Source organism: Paroedura picta, chromosome 3 (assembly GCF_049243985.1).
Source record: "Paroedura picta isolate Pp20150507F chromosome 3, Ppicta_v3.0, whole genome shotgun sequence".
Taxonomy (NCBI): Eukaryota; Metazoa; Chordata; class Lepidosauria; order Squamata; family Gekkonidae; genus Paroedura; species Paroedura picta.
Window position 1 is genome coordinate 95490878 of NC_135371.1, and position 17146 is coordinate 95508023.

Consider the following 17146-nt stretch of genomic DNA (forward strand, 5'->3'; position numbering starts at 1 on the left):
GGCCTGGTGCCGTCTGAAACCCGCCCTATGAGAGACCGTCCCCGCCGTTGCTCCTTTCCCGCAGGAGCTTGTCAACAGCCCGAGCGGCGGTCTGGAGGTTGGAGACGTGCCCCGGGGCTTGGGGGGAAGCCGGGGTCGCGCTCCCGCCCGTGCTGCTTTTCCGCGCGGGCCATCCACTTGCCCAGAGACCATGGTCGGCCGAGACGTTCCCTCCGCGCCGGTGGGACCCCGGACTGCGCCAGCGGAGGCGAGCAGCAGGAAAGAGACAACCGAGGCGAGCAAGGCAAAGCCCCTGTCGAGCAGCCGCGCGGTCTAATGCCCGGCCCGGCCCCACCGGGGAGGTAAGAGCCGGACCGAGAAGAAGGCAGGGAAGGGAAGGGTTAACTGGGGGAGAGGCGCCGGGGCACGGCGCTAGCCGCCGGGGAGGGCACTTTGGGAGACCTGTCCGTTCGCTGCCCCTTACTCTCGAGGCATTCCGCGCAGGACTTTTCCCTCTAAAGGGGGTGCCTTTTTATTATGCCTTTTTGTAAAGCGCCAGCCAATCACATGATCAACGTCACGCGTCTCCTGTTGTTTTTCTGTCATGAGAACGGAAGGAGGTCTGTGGTTTGGCCGCCTCTTCTTGGGCCGCCGGCTTTCCGGGCTTCCTTATCCCCTCGGTGCAAAGTGGCTTTTGAGGATTCCCGGAGCGCTTCGCCCATTATTCTCCCCACCTACCTCCCCCCCCCCCCCCCCCGAAAGAGGTTGATCCAAGTTTCAGGCCAACACATTTAATAATGTATCAGGATGATTTAAGAACAATAAAAGCCCCGAGTGGCACCTTAAAAATCATCAGCAGATGGGCAGCCTGTCATTCCTTCCAAAGCTGGAACAGTTGTGAGGTGTCTTGTTACTTTTAGTAAAAAGTTTGAGGCCAGTAACCTTGGCAGAAGTGAATACCAGAATGCCTCTGGTTCAGTTACTAGGCTTGTGACTCTGTAGTGGAGGTTGTGAACTAGGGGTGCCAGGCTCCAGGTGGGACCTGGGGATTTCCTGGAATTACAGCTCTTTTCTAGGCAACAGAGATCAGTTCCCCTGGAGAAAATGGCCACTTACAAGGTGAACTGTATAGCAGTATACCTCATTGAAGTCCCTCCCCTCCCAAACTCCACCCTCATCTGGCTCCACCCCCAAAGTCCCCAGGTTTTTCCCAATCTGGAGCTGGCAACCCGACTGAAAATCTAGAGGGGCTGACCTATGCATAGGGATGTCAACCTCCTGGCGGGATATGGGGATCCCCTGGAATTACGGCTCATCTGCAGGCAACAGAGATCAGTTCCCCTGGAGAAAATGGCCACTTAGAAGGACATTATACCCCATTGAGATCCACCCCATTCATAAACCCTGCCCCCTGCAGCCTCCACCCCCAAAGTCTCCAGATTTTCCCCAATCTGGGAAACCTATTATGATCCCATTCATACATCTCTGTAGGCTTCAGCATTACACCAGGGTTTGCTGCGCCAACTGTAATGTGAGAAGATTCATGCCTTTGGATTGTTATCCTACCTGCTGTCAAAGCTTTCTGCGGTGCATTCAGTACTTCCCTAATTTTGGTGCTTTACACTTAATATTATAAACTGAAGGATGTTCAGCAACACATGGGCCCTGCCAAAACAGAGTTGGGTTGGGCATTTGCAAACCTTTCAGAAAATTTCTGCAGCATAGATCCGTAGTTATCAATGGGTGGACTTTAGAGAACTCAATTTGAGAAGAATTACAAAGGATCCAGTCATGCATACTTTCGACAAGATTATAAAAACATTGTATGCATAGGCAGAAATGTAAGCAGAGTTCATGGGCTTTTAGTTAAGTGGCTAAAAAACCGGGAAGGTACCAAGGAACTGCTATTCTGTGTTGCATAACTCTTTTAATAACCTGATGTTAAAAAAATCTAAACTTATATACATTTTGATATCTTCTACATTAGCATCCAGATTAGAAGTGTACATTTATAGCTAGAGGGAGCTCTAATACCCTTTTACTCTGGACACTGAAAAAATAGTTCACCCAAGCATTGGTTGCTGGTGGCAGATTAAGGGCATAAATAATGATTAACTTTGGATGGGAAATATACGACACATGGCAATGCGCATAACAACACAGGTGGCTGCATGTGTATTTTCATCAGAAGAGTTGCAGAGCTGTTGTTCTGAAGGCAACCGTGTCTTGTGTGATGCAACTCAATTGATCATAATCATGCTTTGTGATGAATATCATATTAGAAATCTTGAACGTGTGGAACATAGTGTCATGTCGCAGCAGCAACACTATAGGATGGGACAAGAAAAACCCAACAGCTGCAAAGTGTCCAGATAGCTGAATATCCTGTCAAAGTTTTTCAGTTCTCAGACATTCAGGACAGTGGCTAAATCAGGTGCTTCCACACTGCATTGCTTTCCCATCATGATTTGAAGTGACAAAGCAGCACTGCCACCATCAAGAACTTACACATGGGACATTCTTTATACTTTCCCCATTTATCCCTTCACACATGGGAGGGCTTCGTGCAGGCCTTTTAACAAAAACGGCTAGTTACTGCAGTGCTATAACTACAGAAAAAATTGTTTTTAAAGGTGGCAGAAAAACCTTTAGTGGCATGAGATGGTGGAATTGCAGAGGAGATTACTGCAATATAATAGTGCTGACATGGGCGGGAGGTTTGAATGCACTTCTTTTCCACATGACTGCTGCAAAATTGTGATCTTTCAGGAAAAATAGCGGCAAAGCAGACTTTGTGAAAGAACAGAACAAAGCAGGGGAAAAGCTGGGAAGCAGTTGAAATAAGGATGCTTTTTAAAAAACAACTACTCCAGATTGGAGCACAAGTGCCTTCCTCATGAAAGCACCCTCAGCATGTGAGGATCATTCATAATGCGATATACATCCTGGCCTCTTTTATTCATGATTTCAAGTTTTATTACTTGCACTAGTAAAAAAGCCCATTTATAAAAATGGGCATGTGTAGGCTGGGGGAGAAGGCTGCACGGGCGGGTGCTGGGTCAGCAGTGGTGCCAGAGCAGGGGCGGGCCGTCAACGTGCCGGGGCTGCCGGGTCGTGGCTAGGCCCCTCTGTGGGTAAGTGGCGGGGGGCAGGCCATTGCAGGGTCGGGGCGAACGATGGGCGGAGGGACAGGCGGTGGCACGGGGCGAAGGGTTGTGTTGCCGACAGGCACAAAGGTGCCCGCGGCCTAGTGGGGCCAGGCAGCCATGTTAGCGGCCGCTAAAGAGCAGGGCCGCTACGTGGACGTGGCAGGCGTGCTGGTTTGCGGCCAGCCCCTCCCCGGGGAAGTCTTGTAGCTGGGCGTTGGGAAAGCTTCTTTCCCAGGGTGCAGGCCTATGGCGCCACCCCCCTCCCCGGGCGGCCCCCGCATTTCACAGGCAAGGTCCCTAGGTGGCCGGCGGGAAAGGAGTAGCGCCGCCACGTTTTTGACGCAGCAGCCCTGCTCCTTTCCCGGCAGCCAAGACTTATGTTGATTGGAGCACACAGGCGAGGACGGCTGACTCTGGAGATGGCCAACTCGCCAGAGCGCTCAGCCGAGGACGGGCCAAGTCGCCAACGGGGAGCCATGAGGCCACTTGGCCCTTGAGTGCCATTTGGAGGGGTGAATCAGGAGCCGCTTCGTGGCTCCTGATTCGCCCCTCTGAGTTTTTATCACAGATAGGGTCCGCCCTATTTCCTCCCCTTTACCCCTTAGCATTTTATTTTTACTGCTCCGCAGGAGTGGTTTAAAGATGTGCATCCATAATCCTTTGTTTCACTCACATATGCACGTTCCTAAATTCATCTGGTTAGTATAACTTAAAACAACAAATTGTTAAATTTGACAAGGCACTTGAGTCTTCCCCTTTTCTTTTTTCAGATTATATGACAATTCTAGCATTGGATCATGATAAAGCTATTGGCTATAGCTTTAAACCAAAGTTTGCTGAGAGTTATTTGAAAGGCTGTGTATAGAAGTGGTACAAAACATGTTAATCCGGAGTGGGGCGGGGGGAAGAATACCACAACAGTCCCTCAGGCATCTCTGTCTTCTGTACTCGTTGTGGTCCTTCATTCTGAACAGATGGAATCCATTGTGTTGTTAACAGAATGGGTTGTATGTTGGGGCTTTATTAAAAAAAAAATCTGTGATAGTGCAAATGGAGCCAATGAGGTTCACAGCTGGAGAATGTTGTGGCATAGTCCAGATTCCACTTTGAACTGTTACAGTAGAATTAGGGTAACCCCCCCCCCCATTCTAGTAGCAACCCTCAGTGAAATCCAGATGTGAGTATTCCTTCATATAAAAACTGAAAACTAACATGGTAGAGAGAAACAAAGATTATTCAAGGTGTGAGCATTCGTGTGCAGGCATACTTCCTCAGACAATGGAACAGGGATCATAAGAGTACAGATATAAGGAGAAAGTAAATTAGTAGCAAATTAGTAAATAGCATCATAAATCCAAATATGCAGTACTAGTAATTAAGCCCGCTGTAACTGCAATACAGCGGGCGCTAGCTGGTTGTCGCCCCCCCCCCGCGCCGCGGCCTACCCGGGTGTTCTTGTTCCGTGGTGGGGGCCGCGCTGGTGGTGGCTGTGGTGGGCCATCCTACGTCTTCAGCGGGATATGTGTCTTCGGCCTCCGCTGACGGCCTCCTCCATGGCTGACGCGGCTGTCTTTGGCTGCGGCGGCTATCTTGGGCGGCGGCTGTCTGAGGTGGCGGCCTGACGCGGTGAGAGGCGCTTCGCGCCTCTCGCCATGTCAGGCTGCTGGGCAGGGAGCCCCCGGCAGCTGTGCTCCGCGCGACTGCCAGGGGCTCCCTCGGGCTGCGGCCTGATGCGGCGAGAGGCGCTTTGCGCCTCTCGCCTAGTCAGGCCGGGAGCAACTGCGAGCCGCACTGTGCGCGGCTCGCAGTTGCTGGGGCTGGGAATCAGAGGGACCAATCGGCAGGCGCTTTGCGCCTGCCGATTGGTCCCTCCGATTGTCTGTCATGAGGAAGGGTCCAATCCTGCCCCAGAACGCCTTACTCTTTTATTTAGTCCGTGGCTCCCGCGGCGCCACAGGCGATGTACAGATGATAATTCTATATTAGAAAAGCAGTCCTTTGGGTTAAGTGGTCATTCACACAAACAGTGGAGTAATAAAAATATAAAGTTAGTGATTAATGGCAGATACTTTCCCAGTTGTGAAAAGAAGTAATTAAATTGACTTGTTTCTAACCCCATCCATCTCCACCCAAGCATGAAGGAAAATACACACATGACAAGTGTTTGTTTGAGTTTGTTATTCTATCTTGAGAACAGAGAGTTAAATGCCATTTTTTCAGTATTGTAATGGAACCAGGACTCAAACAGTTGTGTAGGGCCTGCAAATGGAGAAGACCAACAACGAGGTCCCCCATAATCAACTGCCATGAAAATTTAATATCAACACTCAAGATGTTCCTATTCATCTGTTATATGCTGTTCATTGTTATAGGCCATTCATCAGTTATCTTTGACTGTTATATTTCTTTGTTTCAAATAGTTGTAAATGTTAATGCATTTTCTTATTTTCTTGGTTCTATATACACCACCCCGAGACATCACAGTGAGGTATATAAGCTGAATGAATAAATAAATAAGATTTGTCATCAATACCAATAGCTTGGTGTTCTCAGTTTTCCGGTAAGGTGCATGCTAAATGACATCTGTTTCTTAAACTCATATATTTACAGTGTACCTCTCTAAGCTTATGCTTACCTGTCCATCAACCACTGTCTTGAAACAAAGCCTTGATGAGCTAGACTGGTTGGGGAAAAATAATTCCTTTTTGGTTGCAGGTAGTGGTTCCTGCCAAGGAAACAGGCCTATTCAGTAACTACCATGAAGTGCACAGGGCCTTCAGAGAGTGAGAAATTTGCCTTTGTATTGGAGCATGCTCTAGCCAGGGAGGCGAAGATTTGGAAGGTGCCCATCTTCCAAGATTTCACACTAAAGGTATTTTCTTTCAAGTCTCATATAAAAGGAGTGTGACATTTGAGTCTTGCTAGTGTATGAGAATTATCCCTGCCAGTCCTGTGTTTTTTAATTTGTTTTTTAAAATCAGTCCCATGCCAAATTGGCCATATCTGGTGAGACTTAAATCCAGTGCTTGGAGTTGTAAACTGATAAGGTAGATCTTTCTAGAAACCTGAAGAATGCCACAGGTTTGCAGAAAAACCTGAAATGAAACAATACATTGGGGGGGGGGGGAGATTAAAAAAACCCAAATGATCAAAATAGTGCCTGTACCTTATAAAAATGTATGCCATCAGTGGCCATTGCTAGGCATCCACAGCATTCTAGGCCTAGTTTCTGCCAGTAAAAAGCAGAGAAAGAGGGCAAAGGCCTTTCAAGGGCATTTTTGGCCTAGGAGGGAGGACTCATCAGGGCCAGGCCTGGCAGCAACCAGTGGGTGACTTAATAACATTCAACTGCATGACTCACCTCATCTTGGCTGCTTGTTACTGTTCAACAGCAGCCAACTTATGACAGCCAATGTGGTGTAGTGGTTAGGTTTAATCAATCAATCAATCAAATTATATTACAGCAATTGCCAGTCATAACAGAAAACTATAAAACAGTAAACTTAGGATAAAAATTAATAGTTAATAAAACAGACCAACCAATAGATAAAAGCTATACAGCAGCTGTACTTAGTTGTCTGATCTTAATTAAAATTGCACAGAACTTTGCAACCTGGAAGGTGGTCTCCCATAATCCAATCCTCTTCATCCTTAGCATTCAGAGTGGTTAGGGTCTGGGAGACCCAAATTTAGATTTAGTCTGCCATGGAAACTCACTACATGATGCTGTCCCACTCACGCACTTTCAGCCTAATCTATCTCACAATGTCATTGCAAGGATAAAAAGTAGGAAAGGAGAATGATATAAGCTACTTTGATCCCCACCATGGAGAAAGGCAGGTATAAATGAAATGAAATGAATAAAGCTGAAAATGGGAGGTAGATAAAAGGTTGGTGAATGGCTAAGAAGAAGAGAATGAGGTAGAGAAAGGGGAGAAGATATGGGGGTTGCTAGGAGGAAAGGGGAAATAAGATAGGGAGATAGATACAGGGGAAAGTTTTATGTTACCCACAAGTCCTAAAGGGGTCCCTATCATGCAAGCAGGCCTGCTAGAATGGTTGGCACCGCACAATTGTGCCATAGTTTTCCTAGGTTGCAGTTGCCAGCTTAAGGCAAAAAGGCAAATAAAAAACTGTTAGGTGGGAAAGAGAGAAGGAAGCAGGAAAATGGAAGAGGCTATGGGGACTTTCACAGAAATAAAAAATAAATATTTTATTTGTATACTGTCCCATCCTGTTAACTTGGGTCATTTGAGAACAGTCTAAAACCCATATGTATTAAAGTAACAATAAGACAACAGTCCTTCATTAAAAACTGCCTTGGAACATTGATTCTCTATGGGGCTTTTAAGAGTTTGGAATGGTCTCTGTTGGTGGATGTTTCAAGTAGGGTGCCAGTATTTCTTGATGTTGTTACCTGGCCTTGACCACAGACCTGGTGGAACAGCTCAGTTTTACAGGCCCTCCAGAATTGTGTGAGATCCCAGAGGGCCCTGAGCTCCTCAGGCAGAGCTTTCCACCATGCTGGGGCCAAGGCCCAAAAGGCCCTGGCTGAAGCCAGTTCTATCTCCCTGGGGCTGGGGAGCTTCCCTAAGCAGGCTTAAGCTGCCTGATCTTAATGTTCTTTGGAGGGTATAAGGGAGGAATTGGGTCTGAAGAAACTGGAAATAATGGGGGAAGGGGAAATGAGATGTCCACCACAAGTCCTTCTGTGTGTGAGTGTATTGTATATATAATTCTATAGCAGTGGAATCCCCCCATTGTGCAAAATACTGAACATAGGTAACAATTTAACAACTCTATTATTGCTTCATTTGATTGTATGCATCAGCCCCTTCTTACTCTCATGGGGTGGGGAAGAGGTACTGAGTGCCATAGCTGGCCCTAAGTCCTGCTTCTGCTTGGGATGCAGAACACATTCCTCTGGTGCCAGGAGCTTTTATTCATGCAGGATCAGCATCTTTCAATGAACCAGCCAGCACCTGCTGCCCGAGGAAAGCACTGTGCAGCAAAGGAACACATCTGAAACATAAGAAGAAGGGGTGCATACAGAAGTCAGACTTGGGATCCAAGCCCATGTCTGATATACACTGGACAATTGTTAACCCTAAATCCCATCCTGGGAGGGAGGACTCAAAAATCATTTTGTGTGTGCCTAGAATACTACATGCTGGCACTACAGGATTTCTTATAATTATTTTCATATTCAGCCTTATTTCAACTTGATTATCTCACTTTAGGGCACAGACATTCCTCCGTCTTACTATGAGAAAGCGGTTTTGTGGATTGGAGAACTAAGCTCACTTTTTCAGTTTTGCTCAGGAACATTTGCCTTGGCTACGAGCATTCTTAACCGGTTATTGGCATCAGTGAAGGTAAACAGCTTTGGCCTCTCCACTGTTGGTTTAACTTGCAGTTGAAAGTCTCCTCAATATCTCATGGGAGTACAAAACAGACATTCTGTTGAGTCAGGTCCAAATCTAAAATAAGATCATCAGGAAGGCGCTGTGGCTCAGTGGGAGACCCATCAGCTTTGTGTCCAGAAGGTCCTAGGTCCCATCGGAGCAACAATCCTATAGGACAAGATTTGAAAGCCCTCTTCCTGAGACCCTGGAAAGGTCTGACTCTTTTATAAAGCAACTTCATGTATTGTCTGCTGACACTAACTGGACACTCCCTTTGAAACCAACGGCACACCACCCCCATTGACTTGTGGAAGGAGATTAGCTGAGCTCTGGGCTTTGAGATGGAAATTATAGGAAAATATTGCTTGTTAACAGCCAGGAGGATAGCATTGATCCCATCTGCTTGGAGAATCTCATGATACATAAAGGAGTGATTGTTAAACATTTCCCCCATGCCCTTTCGTCTTAGCTGTATAACTTGAGTTACACCCACCCCTGCCATCGATCCCCTTCAAAGAGCATTACTACTGAGATGGCTTAGATTATTTGCACTACATGCTACAATATAACCAGGCACTTTAGAGACTTAAGCTATGGATTGTAATGATCCCTCCCCCCCTATTTCGGCACTCTCCTCTATTCTCTTGCCTCCCCCCCCCATTCCTCCCCCCTTCCAGGCACAGTTAAAATACCTCCAGTGCATTGCGATTGCTTGCCTGGTTATTGCAGCCAAAATCAATGAAGAAGATGAGGTATGTATGTTTGTCTTTTAATACAGTGATCCAGAAGGGTGGAGTGGGCTGGGCTGGGCTGGGCTGGGGAATCAGGATAAAATCAGGACTCTTGACACCAGCTTTGTAGATGTGCATGGCTACAACTTATCTAGTCACCATGTTGGCGAATGTAGGTGCAGGGCATTCTGTGCAAAGTTAGCAGGGCTCTTTGGGTAGTCAGATTAATGCAATCCCATTATATTGCTTGGTACAATGTTTTAGGCCGGTGGCATTACACTAACAAAGTTGGTCTTTCATACAAAAGGACTCTTACAATGGAGTCTAGGCTAATCTGTCTGTGCCATCTGGTCAAACTGTCCTTTTCTTAGCCGTGTGTCTGATTCAGTGCCACGTTTATAATGATGGTGGCTGTGATATAGTAGCATCATATCCTGGCAAAGCAGACTGTGCAAGCATAATTTATTAGAGATTAGAATAGCTGCTGCCGATTGTGATGCAGTGTTGGCTGGAGGATATTGTGCCAGCATTATGGGATATGCTTTTTGTTCTTTTAGGGTATTCTGTATTTTTACTGTAACATTTTGTTGTGAACCACCTCGAACCGTCTGGTCCGAGAGGGGCGGCATACAAATCTAATAAATAAATAATAAATAATAAATAAATAATGCCACTATCTGTGACACTGCATTATGGGCACAGAGCTGCATTTAATCTGGACTGTGACTTGTTTCCTGAGCAGCGGAGCACCAAATAATCTTTAATCAGTGACCTCATGTTCTTTTTCTATTAGTAATTGTGAGAAAAAATGTTTGCCTTTCTTAAAGTGTTCTCTAAATCAAGGGGGGATTGCAGTTAGTGGTCTGATTGTATACCATCTCAATGAAAAACCAAGGATACAGCTGAGGTATCGATCAGGTCTGCCATGCAAAGGTTTGAAAAAGACTTCATCAGGTTTCTCTGTTCAGTGTATGTTTAGATTTGTGCCTACAACCTGCAAGGTTTTTTTTTTCTTCAGAGTTTCAAAACACAAAATAAGACTGTTCTTACTTAGCCTCTGTACGAACAAACATAAGGGGATTCTTTAAAGAGAGGGGAGGAAATCTGTTGAATTCTTCCAAAATTTTGCCTTCTAATAAATAGGGGGATGGGGGTGAGGGGGAGCTTAGATATTTAATATCAGGCAGAATTTATTTAAAGGAATGTGGTTATTACACTGACCCAGTAATATTTCACACACAACACAGAGAATTTTGTAGGAATTTATTAATGTTTATTATTTTCCTTTTGTTTTTTAAACAGATAATACCATCAGTAAAGAAGCTTGTGGTGCAGAGTGGTTGCAAATGTTCTCCAGCTGAGATTTTGAGGATGGAAAGAATTGTCCTTGATAAACTTCACTGGGATCTTTACACAGCAACATCAATGGATTTTTTAAACATTGTAAGACATAACATTTCCCCCCCAAAAAGATTAAATTAGATTTTGTTCTGTACCAAATAAGACTAGAAAACAGCAGTGGTGCTTGGTGTATATTTCCCTCTGGTTAGCCTGACAGGCAGAGTTGTCACCTTCCAAGGTGGGAGCGTGGAGATCTCCTGGAGAAAATGGCTGCTTTGGAGGGTGGTCTGCCTGGCCTTATACCCCCCCCCCTCTAAACCCACTCGCCCAGACTCTATCCTCAAATCTCCAGGCATTTCTGAACCCAGAATTGGCAATTCTACTCACAGGCATAACATTTTTGGATATCTGCAAGTGAGGAATGATATTACCGTGAAGATAATGAACTTCCTTTTGAACACCCCACTATTCCAAATCCTGAAGCCTGGTTTACAGATGATATTGACTCGCATTTTGAAAGGACACTAAAGACTGACTTTGAAAAAGATTCTCATACAATATCACTATAGACCTCTTTTTTCTCTTTAAATACACACTGAAAAAATATTTCTAACTATCTGTACTCTGTAATACTGTACATAAAAAGCTTTCAAAGCTTTTGCTACATTTCACAAATAGATTATCTTGGATCTTTCTTGTCCTCTCCCTGCACTAAAAACACTTGACCCTCATTTTAAGGTAAATTAGATCATTCTGATCTGGCACTTAAATCACATCTTATTTGCTGAACGTTCATAGAAAGAATAATAGCTTCCCTTCAAGAAGTTACTGTGTGCTATAGTAAGGCAAAAAGTCATGTGCTCTGACAGTGTCTCAGATTTTCTCTTTATGGCAAATGGTGGATAATTGTTCCATCCCAGCATGAGGACTGTTTTGAGGAAATATCCCATCACAACCAGGATGAAGTGATTGTTAAATCAGCTTCAAGCATCATTAGTGACTCCCCCCCCCTTCTCTGCTACCTCTATTGGTCTGGATTGAACATTGCTATTTTTTAATTGTACAAATGGGACATCAAACTCTCTGAATTTACAATTGCAACAATGCAATAAATTCAGAATTGGTTACATTCAGTATAAGCTTAAACATTTCAATATTTGGCAACTACGACACAAAACGGTAACTGTAGAACAAATTAAGAAGCTTCTGAGAGGTTTCCTGCCATGAATATTAGTTTGCACTTCTGATCAATGACATATGAAAACGTACAAAGTTCACTGTTGACTTCTGCTCTTTTTTAAAATGTCCGTGGACATGTGGTATATATATATATATATATTTATATATATATATATATATCTTTTTATATATATATATCTTGGTGCGATATCTTTGTATCTTTATTATTATTAATGTTTCTCTTCTCTCCAGTTCCATGCCATGGTGATGTCCAAGTGGACCCATCTGCTACACGGGCTGCCTCAAAGGAATCCTTCCCGCCATGCCGCATTCTTGACCAAACAGCTGCAGCACTGCATGGCATGCCACCAACTGCTGCAGTTTAAGGGCTCCACATTGGCTTTGGTGATCATCACCTTAGAGTTGGAGAGGCTGACTCCTGACTGGTTTCCTGTGATAACAGATCTGCTAAAAAAAGCACAGGTAGGAGTCAACGTGGCCTCCACAGCATAAATCAGAGGCCAATGCAAATATTTTTCAGATTAAAAAAAAAGGAATCTAATGAATATTGATAAACCCACATTGCACGTTTTTTAAAATGTACTTCTCAGGAGTGCTTGTATGTATGTTAGAATGCATGGTGGTTGTTTTTCTTTTAACAGGATGCAAAATTCTGTTAGTTTTAATGGAGGTTAGTGCCATTCAGAGACCACTATTAGGTGATGTGATGCATAACACCATGCCTGATTTAGGGCACGCTTTCAAGGTAGTCTAGCATGTACTGTTTTTCCTAAATTGGTATTCACCATGGTTTGAGCTGTTGAGAATTTGTTAAAGTACAGCCTTTAGAACATCAACATCATTTTACTTTTTTAAATCTCACCTGGCATCTCTCATTGTGTGGCTACCTCCAGTCCACCAAGTCTCAAGTACTAAACGAACACCTAGGGAAGTCAAGGATCATTAGATGCAGTACTCTTTTCAATGCAGTTTCCTTGGAAATGAATACACAAAGTGGGGTGGTCAGCTGTGCAACTATTCCGGAGGTCAGCACAGAAGCACCGTGTAAGCACGGGTGACAAATGGTAGGATAACACCACTGTAATAATGCCTTTTCTTAGTTTACCTCTGCTATGATATCAATTTTTAGGAGTCAAACCCAGTGCCCTCTGGTTCCTGTGCTATGCTGACTTTTCCCTCTCATGTTACAGTAGCACTTAGAGGATCCTTCTGCATAAGAGAAGAACTTAACAACTTGTCAAGCGTTATTATGCACCTCCTCTGGCAGCTTACATCAGCAGTCCCCAACCTTTTTGTGGTCAAGGACCGCCTCCGGGGGTGGGGGAGAGCCGGCAGCCCGGGTGCCACGCACGTGTGGCAGCTATGCACAAATGCACATACGTAGTTGCCGCACGTGCATGTTTTCGCCAGCAGGGGGCATTAACGGTCATGCACAGAGTTGCCGCACATGCATGTTTTCACCAGCTGGGGCACAAACGCGCATGTGCGGCAGCTCCGCGCATACGCGTTTGCATCGCCAGTGTCCGGCGGCCGTGCCTGCCTCTTCCCCCCCCCTTTCACAGTGAGAAACTAGCTGGGCCGCGAGCGAAGTGGCTGCTTTGGTGGCCGCTTTGCTTGCAGCCTGGCGAGCTTCTTGCTGCGGGGGGGGGGGCAGGTGCTGCCAGCAGCAGCCCGATACCATGGCCTTCGCAGCCCGGTACTGGGCTGGGGACCGGGGGTTGATGATCCCCAGCTTACATAACACTGGGTGCTTCTATTAAAGTACCATCATTTGTAGGCATCACAGACTGTGCAAAGATTCTTCCTGCAATAAGTATGCAATGTGTATAGACTACATAATGCATATTGCCAGAACAAACCCTGACATATAGCTGTACACACATAACAACTAAAAGGCTGTGCCTTTCCATGTCTGTATATCGGTTAAAGAAAAGTGATGGTAGCAAATACTTCCACAAGCCAGAGGGAAATGGCTGTTATATGTTGCATTGCAGATTGACAGCACTCAGTTCATCCACTGTAAAGAGCTTGTCGACCAGCATCTCCAGTCTTTCCAGCCATCCAACGCTGTCTATATTTTCAACCCTGCAAGCCAAAACATTCAGACCCGCCTGGGCGAAAGGCTCCCCTGCTGTTATCCCATGGTGAAGAAAGATGTGCAAAGTAACCTACAAGCCAGAGAGATCCGGGCAGCCCCAGCAGTTCTGACCCCTCTCCAAGCCAGAGCTGAAGTTCCTATGGAGACAGATGAATTCTATGATGGATTCAAGTACTTGTATAATGAAGATAGGACCCCAGAAGCTGGACAAAGCAGCAGTGAGTGTTTGAGACAAAAAGAAAGTTGCCATTTCTGCCCCCCGTTAGAGCCTGCTCCCAAGATTGAGTAATGTGGAGGGGATTGCTCAGTTGCAGCCAGGGACCAGCCAGTACCCAAAGTTATTTCTAGTATGTCAAAGGATAATAAGCTGTAAATAGAAAGCACTGCCCATTTGGGAGTTCCAATGCACCACCTTTCTAATTGCTTCTAACAAAGCTGGACACAGTAGGGTGGGTTGCTTTGATGCAATCAGAACTTCATACTCACAAACTAATCTATGCCATGAGCACCTAAAAGTGGAAATCTCAGGGATCGACAATCAGCAGCTTGGACTCTATATGCTGCGTTCAGAAATACACCTGGAGCCCAACTCCAGGGGATAAAGGAGAGCTTTCTAAAAGTTTGCCTTTGTTTGGATACTAGCTCTGCTCTCCTGCAGAAGCTAAATTTTGTGTTACTGTTCCTCAGGCAAGTAGGAATACCGATGCAGGACAAGGCTCCTGAAGGGATGTGTCACTGGAACCCTAGGCTTGACCTCTGAGGTCCAGTTTGCATGTTGATCAGAAAGCAATCCAATGGATGATTGCTTGGGTGAAGCCAATGAAGCAAGCATCAACGTTGGTAAAAACTGTGCCATAAAAAGAGCTGAGTTGCAGTGCCTCATGTTACGTTTTTGCTGGCCGGTCACTCCAAAAGTTAAGGACTTTGGGAATGTTCAGTCACTTCAGGGTAGGATCTGCAGCCTTTTGGAGCCAGCCCTAATGCTTTAGCACTTTTTCTTCACATGGCATCTCTGGGTTGTTCTCCATCATGAGGTACATAAAACTGGAACAGTCAGATCAACACTTTCTGGTGCTCTTTTGAAAGGAGGACTGAAGGGTACCAGTAGAAAAGTTATCCAAATGTTACTTTCAAAAGCAATAACACTTGCTGCATTTTAAAATTGATTATATATATTATATATTAATTGCAAATTGCAATTAGGGGCCTTCAAGTGCACAAAATTTGAAGAAAAGCTCCCCACCCCCCAGTATTATTCACAAGAAACAATTTAGATAAACCTTAAGTGTGCAACAGGCTCTTTTGTTTTCTGGCTCAAGCTGACAATTAAGGCCAAAATGAGCTTGTGATGTTATTCCTGCTGTATCAGCACAAACACCACCTCAAGGTTATTTGCAAAAACAGGCAGGCCATTGCTTGCCACTTCATGGTCTGGCCAGCCTTCTTTAGCATATTCAGTTAACAGAGCAGAGCATGTGTAAAACCATAGATTTTGTTAAATGTGCAAAATGGTGCTAAATATAGCACAAGGTGCACATATCCAAAGACTGTATGATAACCTGAGTGAATCATATTACCGGTTTAACCATTAATGTAAATGCCGAAGGGCAGTATTTGCTGTGGGGTTCAAAAACTATTTGAACACAAATGGGAGTATGGTGCCTGTGCAAGCTGTGGCGCCTGCCAGCACCTTTTCTGGAGCTGAGCAAATGCATTCAGGAAGTGAGTGGGACCAAGCTGAGCTTTTACCCAGCAAGACTTCTGACTGGCAGTGTGGATTTATAAAAACATTGCCTTGGCAGCAGCTGCCACCAAAGCACCAGAACTTCACTATGTGGTTAAGCTGTGCCTGTCATCTTGTGGCTGGCTCTGTCTTGTGTGTGGCAGTCATTTCTTTTTTGCTGTGCTCATCATCCTCAGTCAGAATTCCAAATGTGCTCGCAGGCGTAAAAGGGTTGGGGACCTCATGGGGGTGTATTTGCCTGCTCAGCTGATCGCCTGCAAGTACTAGGGATGCCAGCCTCCAGGTGGGACCTGGGCATCCCTGGGAATTACAGCTCATCCCCAGACTCCGGAGATCAGTGCCCCAGTGCCCTTGGAGAACTGGATTCTATGGTTCTGCACCCCATTAAGGTCCCTGTCCTCTCCAAGCAACATCCCCAAATCCCCAACCTGGAACTACTCCCCATCCCCCACCAGCACCCAGGAAGGACCTGGCAACCCTAGCTAGCCCCCCCCCACACACACACACACACATTGTTCTCAAGCACTTTTTCTCAGCCTGGGTTATGTGAACAGACTCAGACACATCCATGGCCACGCTGGGACGTTTTAGGGAATAGAAGCAGCAGTATGAAAATATCAACTTAAAAAAACTGTGAAGGCCGTGCTTATTGCTAAAGGTAGAAAAGACTGAAAAGAGGTGTCAGCACAGTCGCTGATATAAATAAGCTAGGATTCTAGCATTTTGAAACCACAGTGTATTAGACTGCAGCAGTGGTTCTCAACCACTAACGCCGCGACCCCAACTACGGTGGCGGTTGTGGTGCAGGCGGGCGGCATGCGTGTGGGGGCCACCGCCTGCTATTGCCACCGCCTGCTATTGCCACCGCCACCACGGCCACCAACCTGGCAACCCCATGGAAGAGGCCAGGCAACCCCAATTGGGGTCGGGACCCCAAGGTTGAGAACCATTGGACTACAGGCTCTCAATGCTTTCCACATATCTAAAGGCCTCATTTTTAAGGAAACACTTATTGGTTGTTGATGCAGCAAAAGGATGCTTTTTGTTTAAAGGATCAAAATAATCCACGGTTTCTTTGTCAACCATTCCTGTTACTTGACTGTACTTTTTATTAGGTAAGTTTTTTTTTCCTAAACAAGGGGGAGGGATTTTTTAAAAAATATATATTGTTAAATAAAAATTGAACTGAATTGAACTGATTTTGACGTTCTTTAAATGCCTTAAGGCTGACATCAATCATACTTCTTGATACAGAGAAAAACACTTCACTCAGGATCAGACCGATTTATCAGCTTGGAGTCGGGATTAAGAGTGGAGGCTTCTAATCCGTAGTGCCAGCTTGATTCCCTGCTCCTCCATATGCTGCCAGCTGGGTGACCTTGGGTTGGTCACAGTCCTGTTAGGACTGTTCTCAAAGCAGTTTCTCTCAGAGCTCTCTCAGCCACACCTACCTCAAAGAGTGTCTGTTGGGGGAGAAGAACAGAAGGTGATTGTAAGCT

At 45.5% G+C, this 17146-nt stretch overlaps 1 protein-coding gene across 2 annotated transcripts; it reads left to right on the forward strand.

Moving 5' to 3' along the window:
• Window positions 1-16842, forward strand: CCNI2 (cyclin I family member 2). 2 transcript variants are annotated; one of them, XM_077326916.1, is made up of 7 exons: window positions 2-341; window positions 5844-6000; window positions 8369-8503; window positions 9211-9285; window positions 10567-10707; window positions 12037-12267; window positions 13800-16842. In XM_077326916.1, the coding sequence occupies exons 2-7, from the start codon at window positions 5887-5889 to the stop codon at window positions 14190-14192; spliced, it is 1089 nt and encodes a 362-aa protein (XP_077183031.1). In that variant the 5' UTR covers window positions 2-341; window positions 5844-5886; the 3' UTR covers window positions 14193-16842. The 2 variants fall into 2 exon arrangements, with proteins under 2 accessions (XP_077183032.1, XP_077183031.1); XM_077326917.1 differs by lacking the exon at window positions 9211-9285 and having other exon boundaries at window positions 1-341.
• Window positions 16843-17146: the final 304 nt, after the last annotated feature.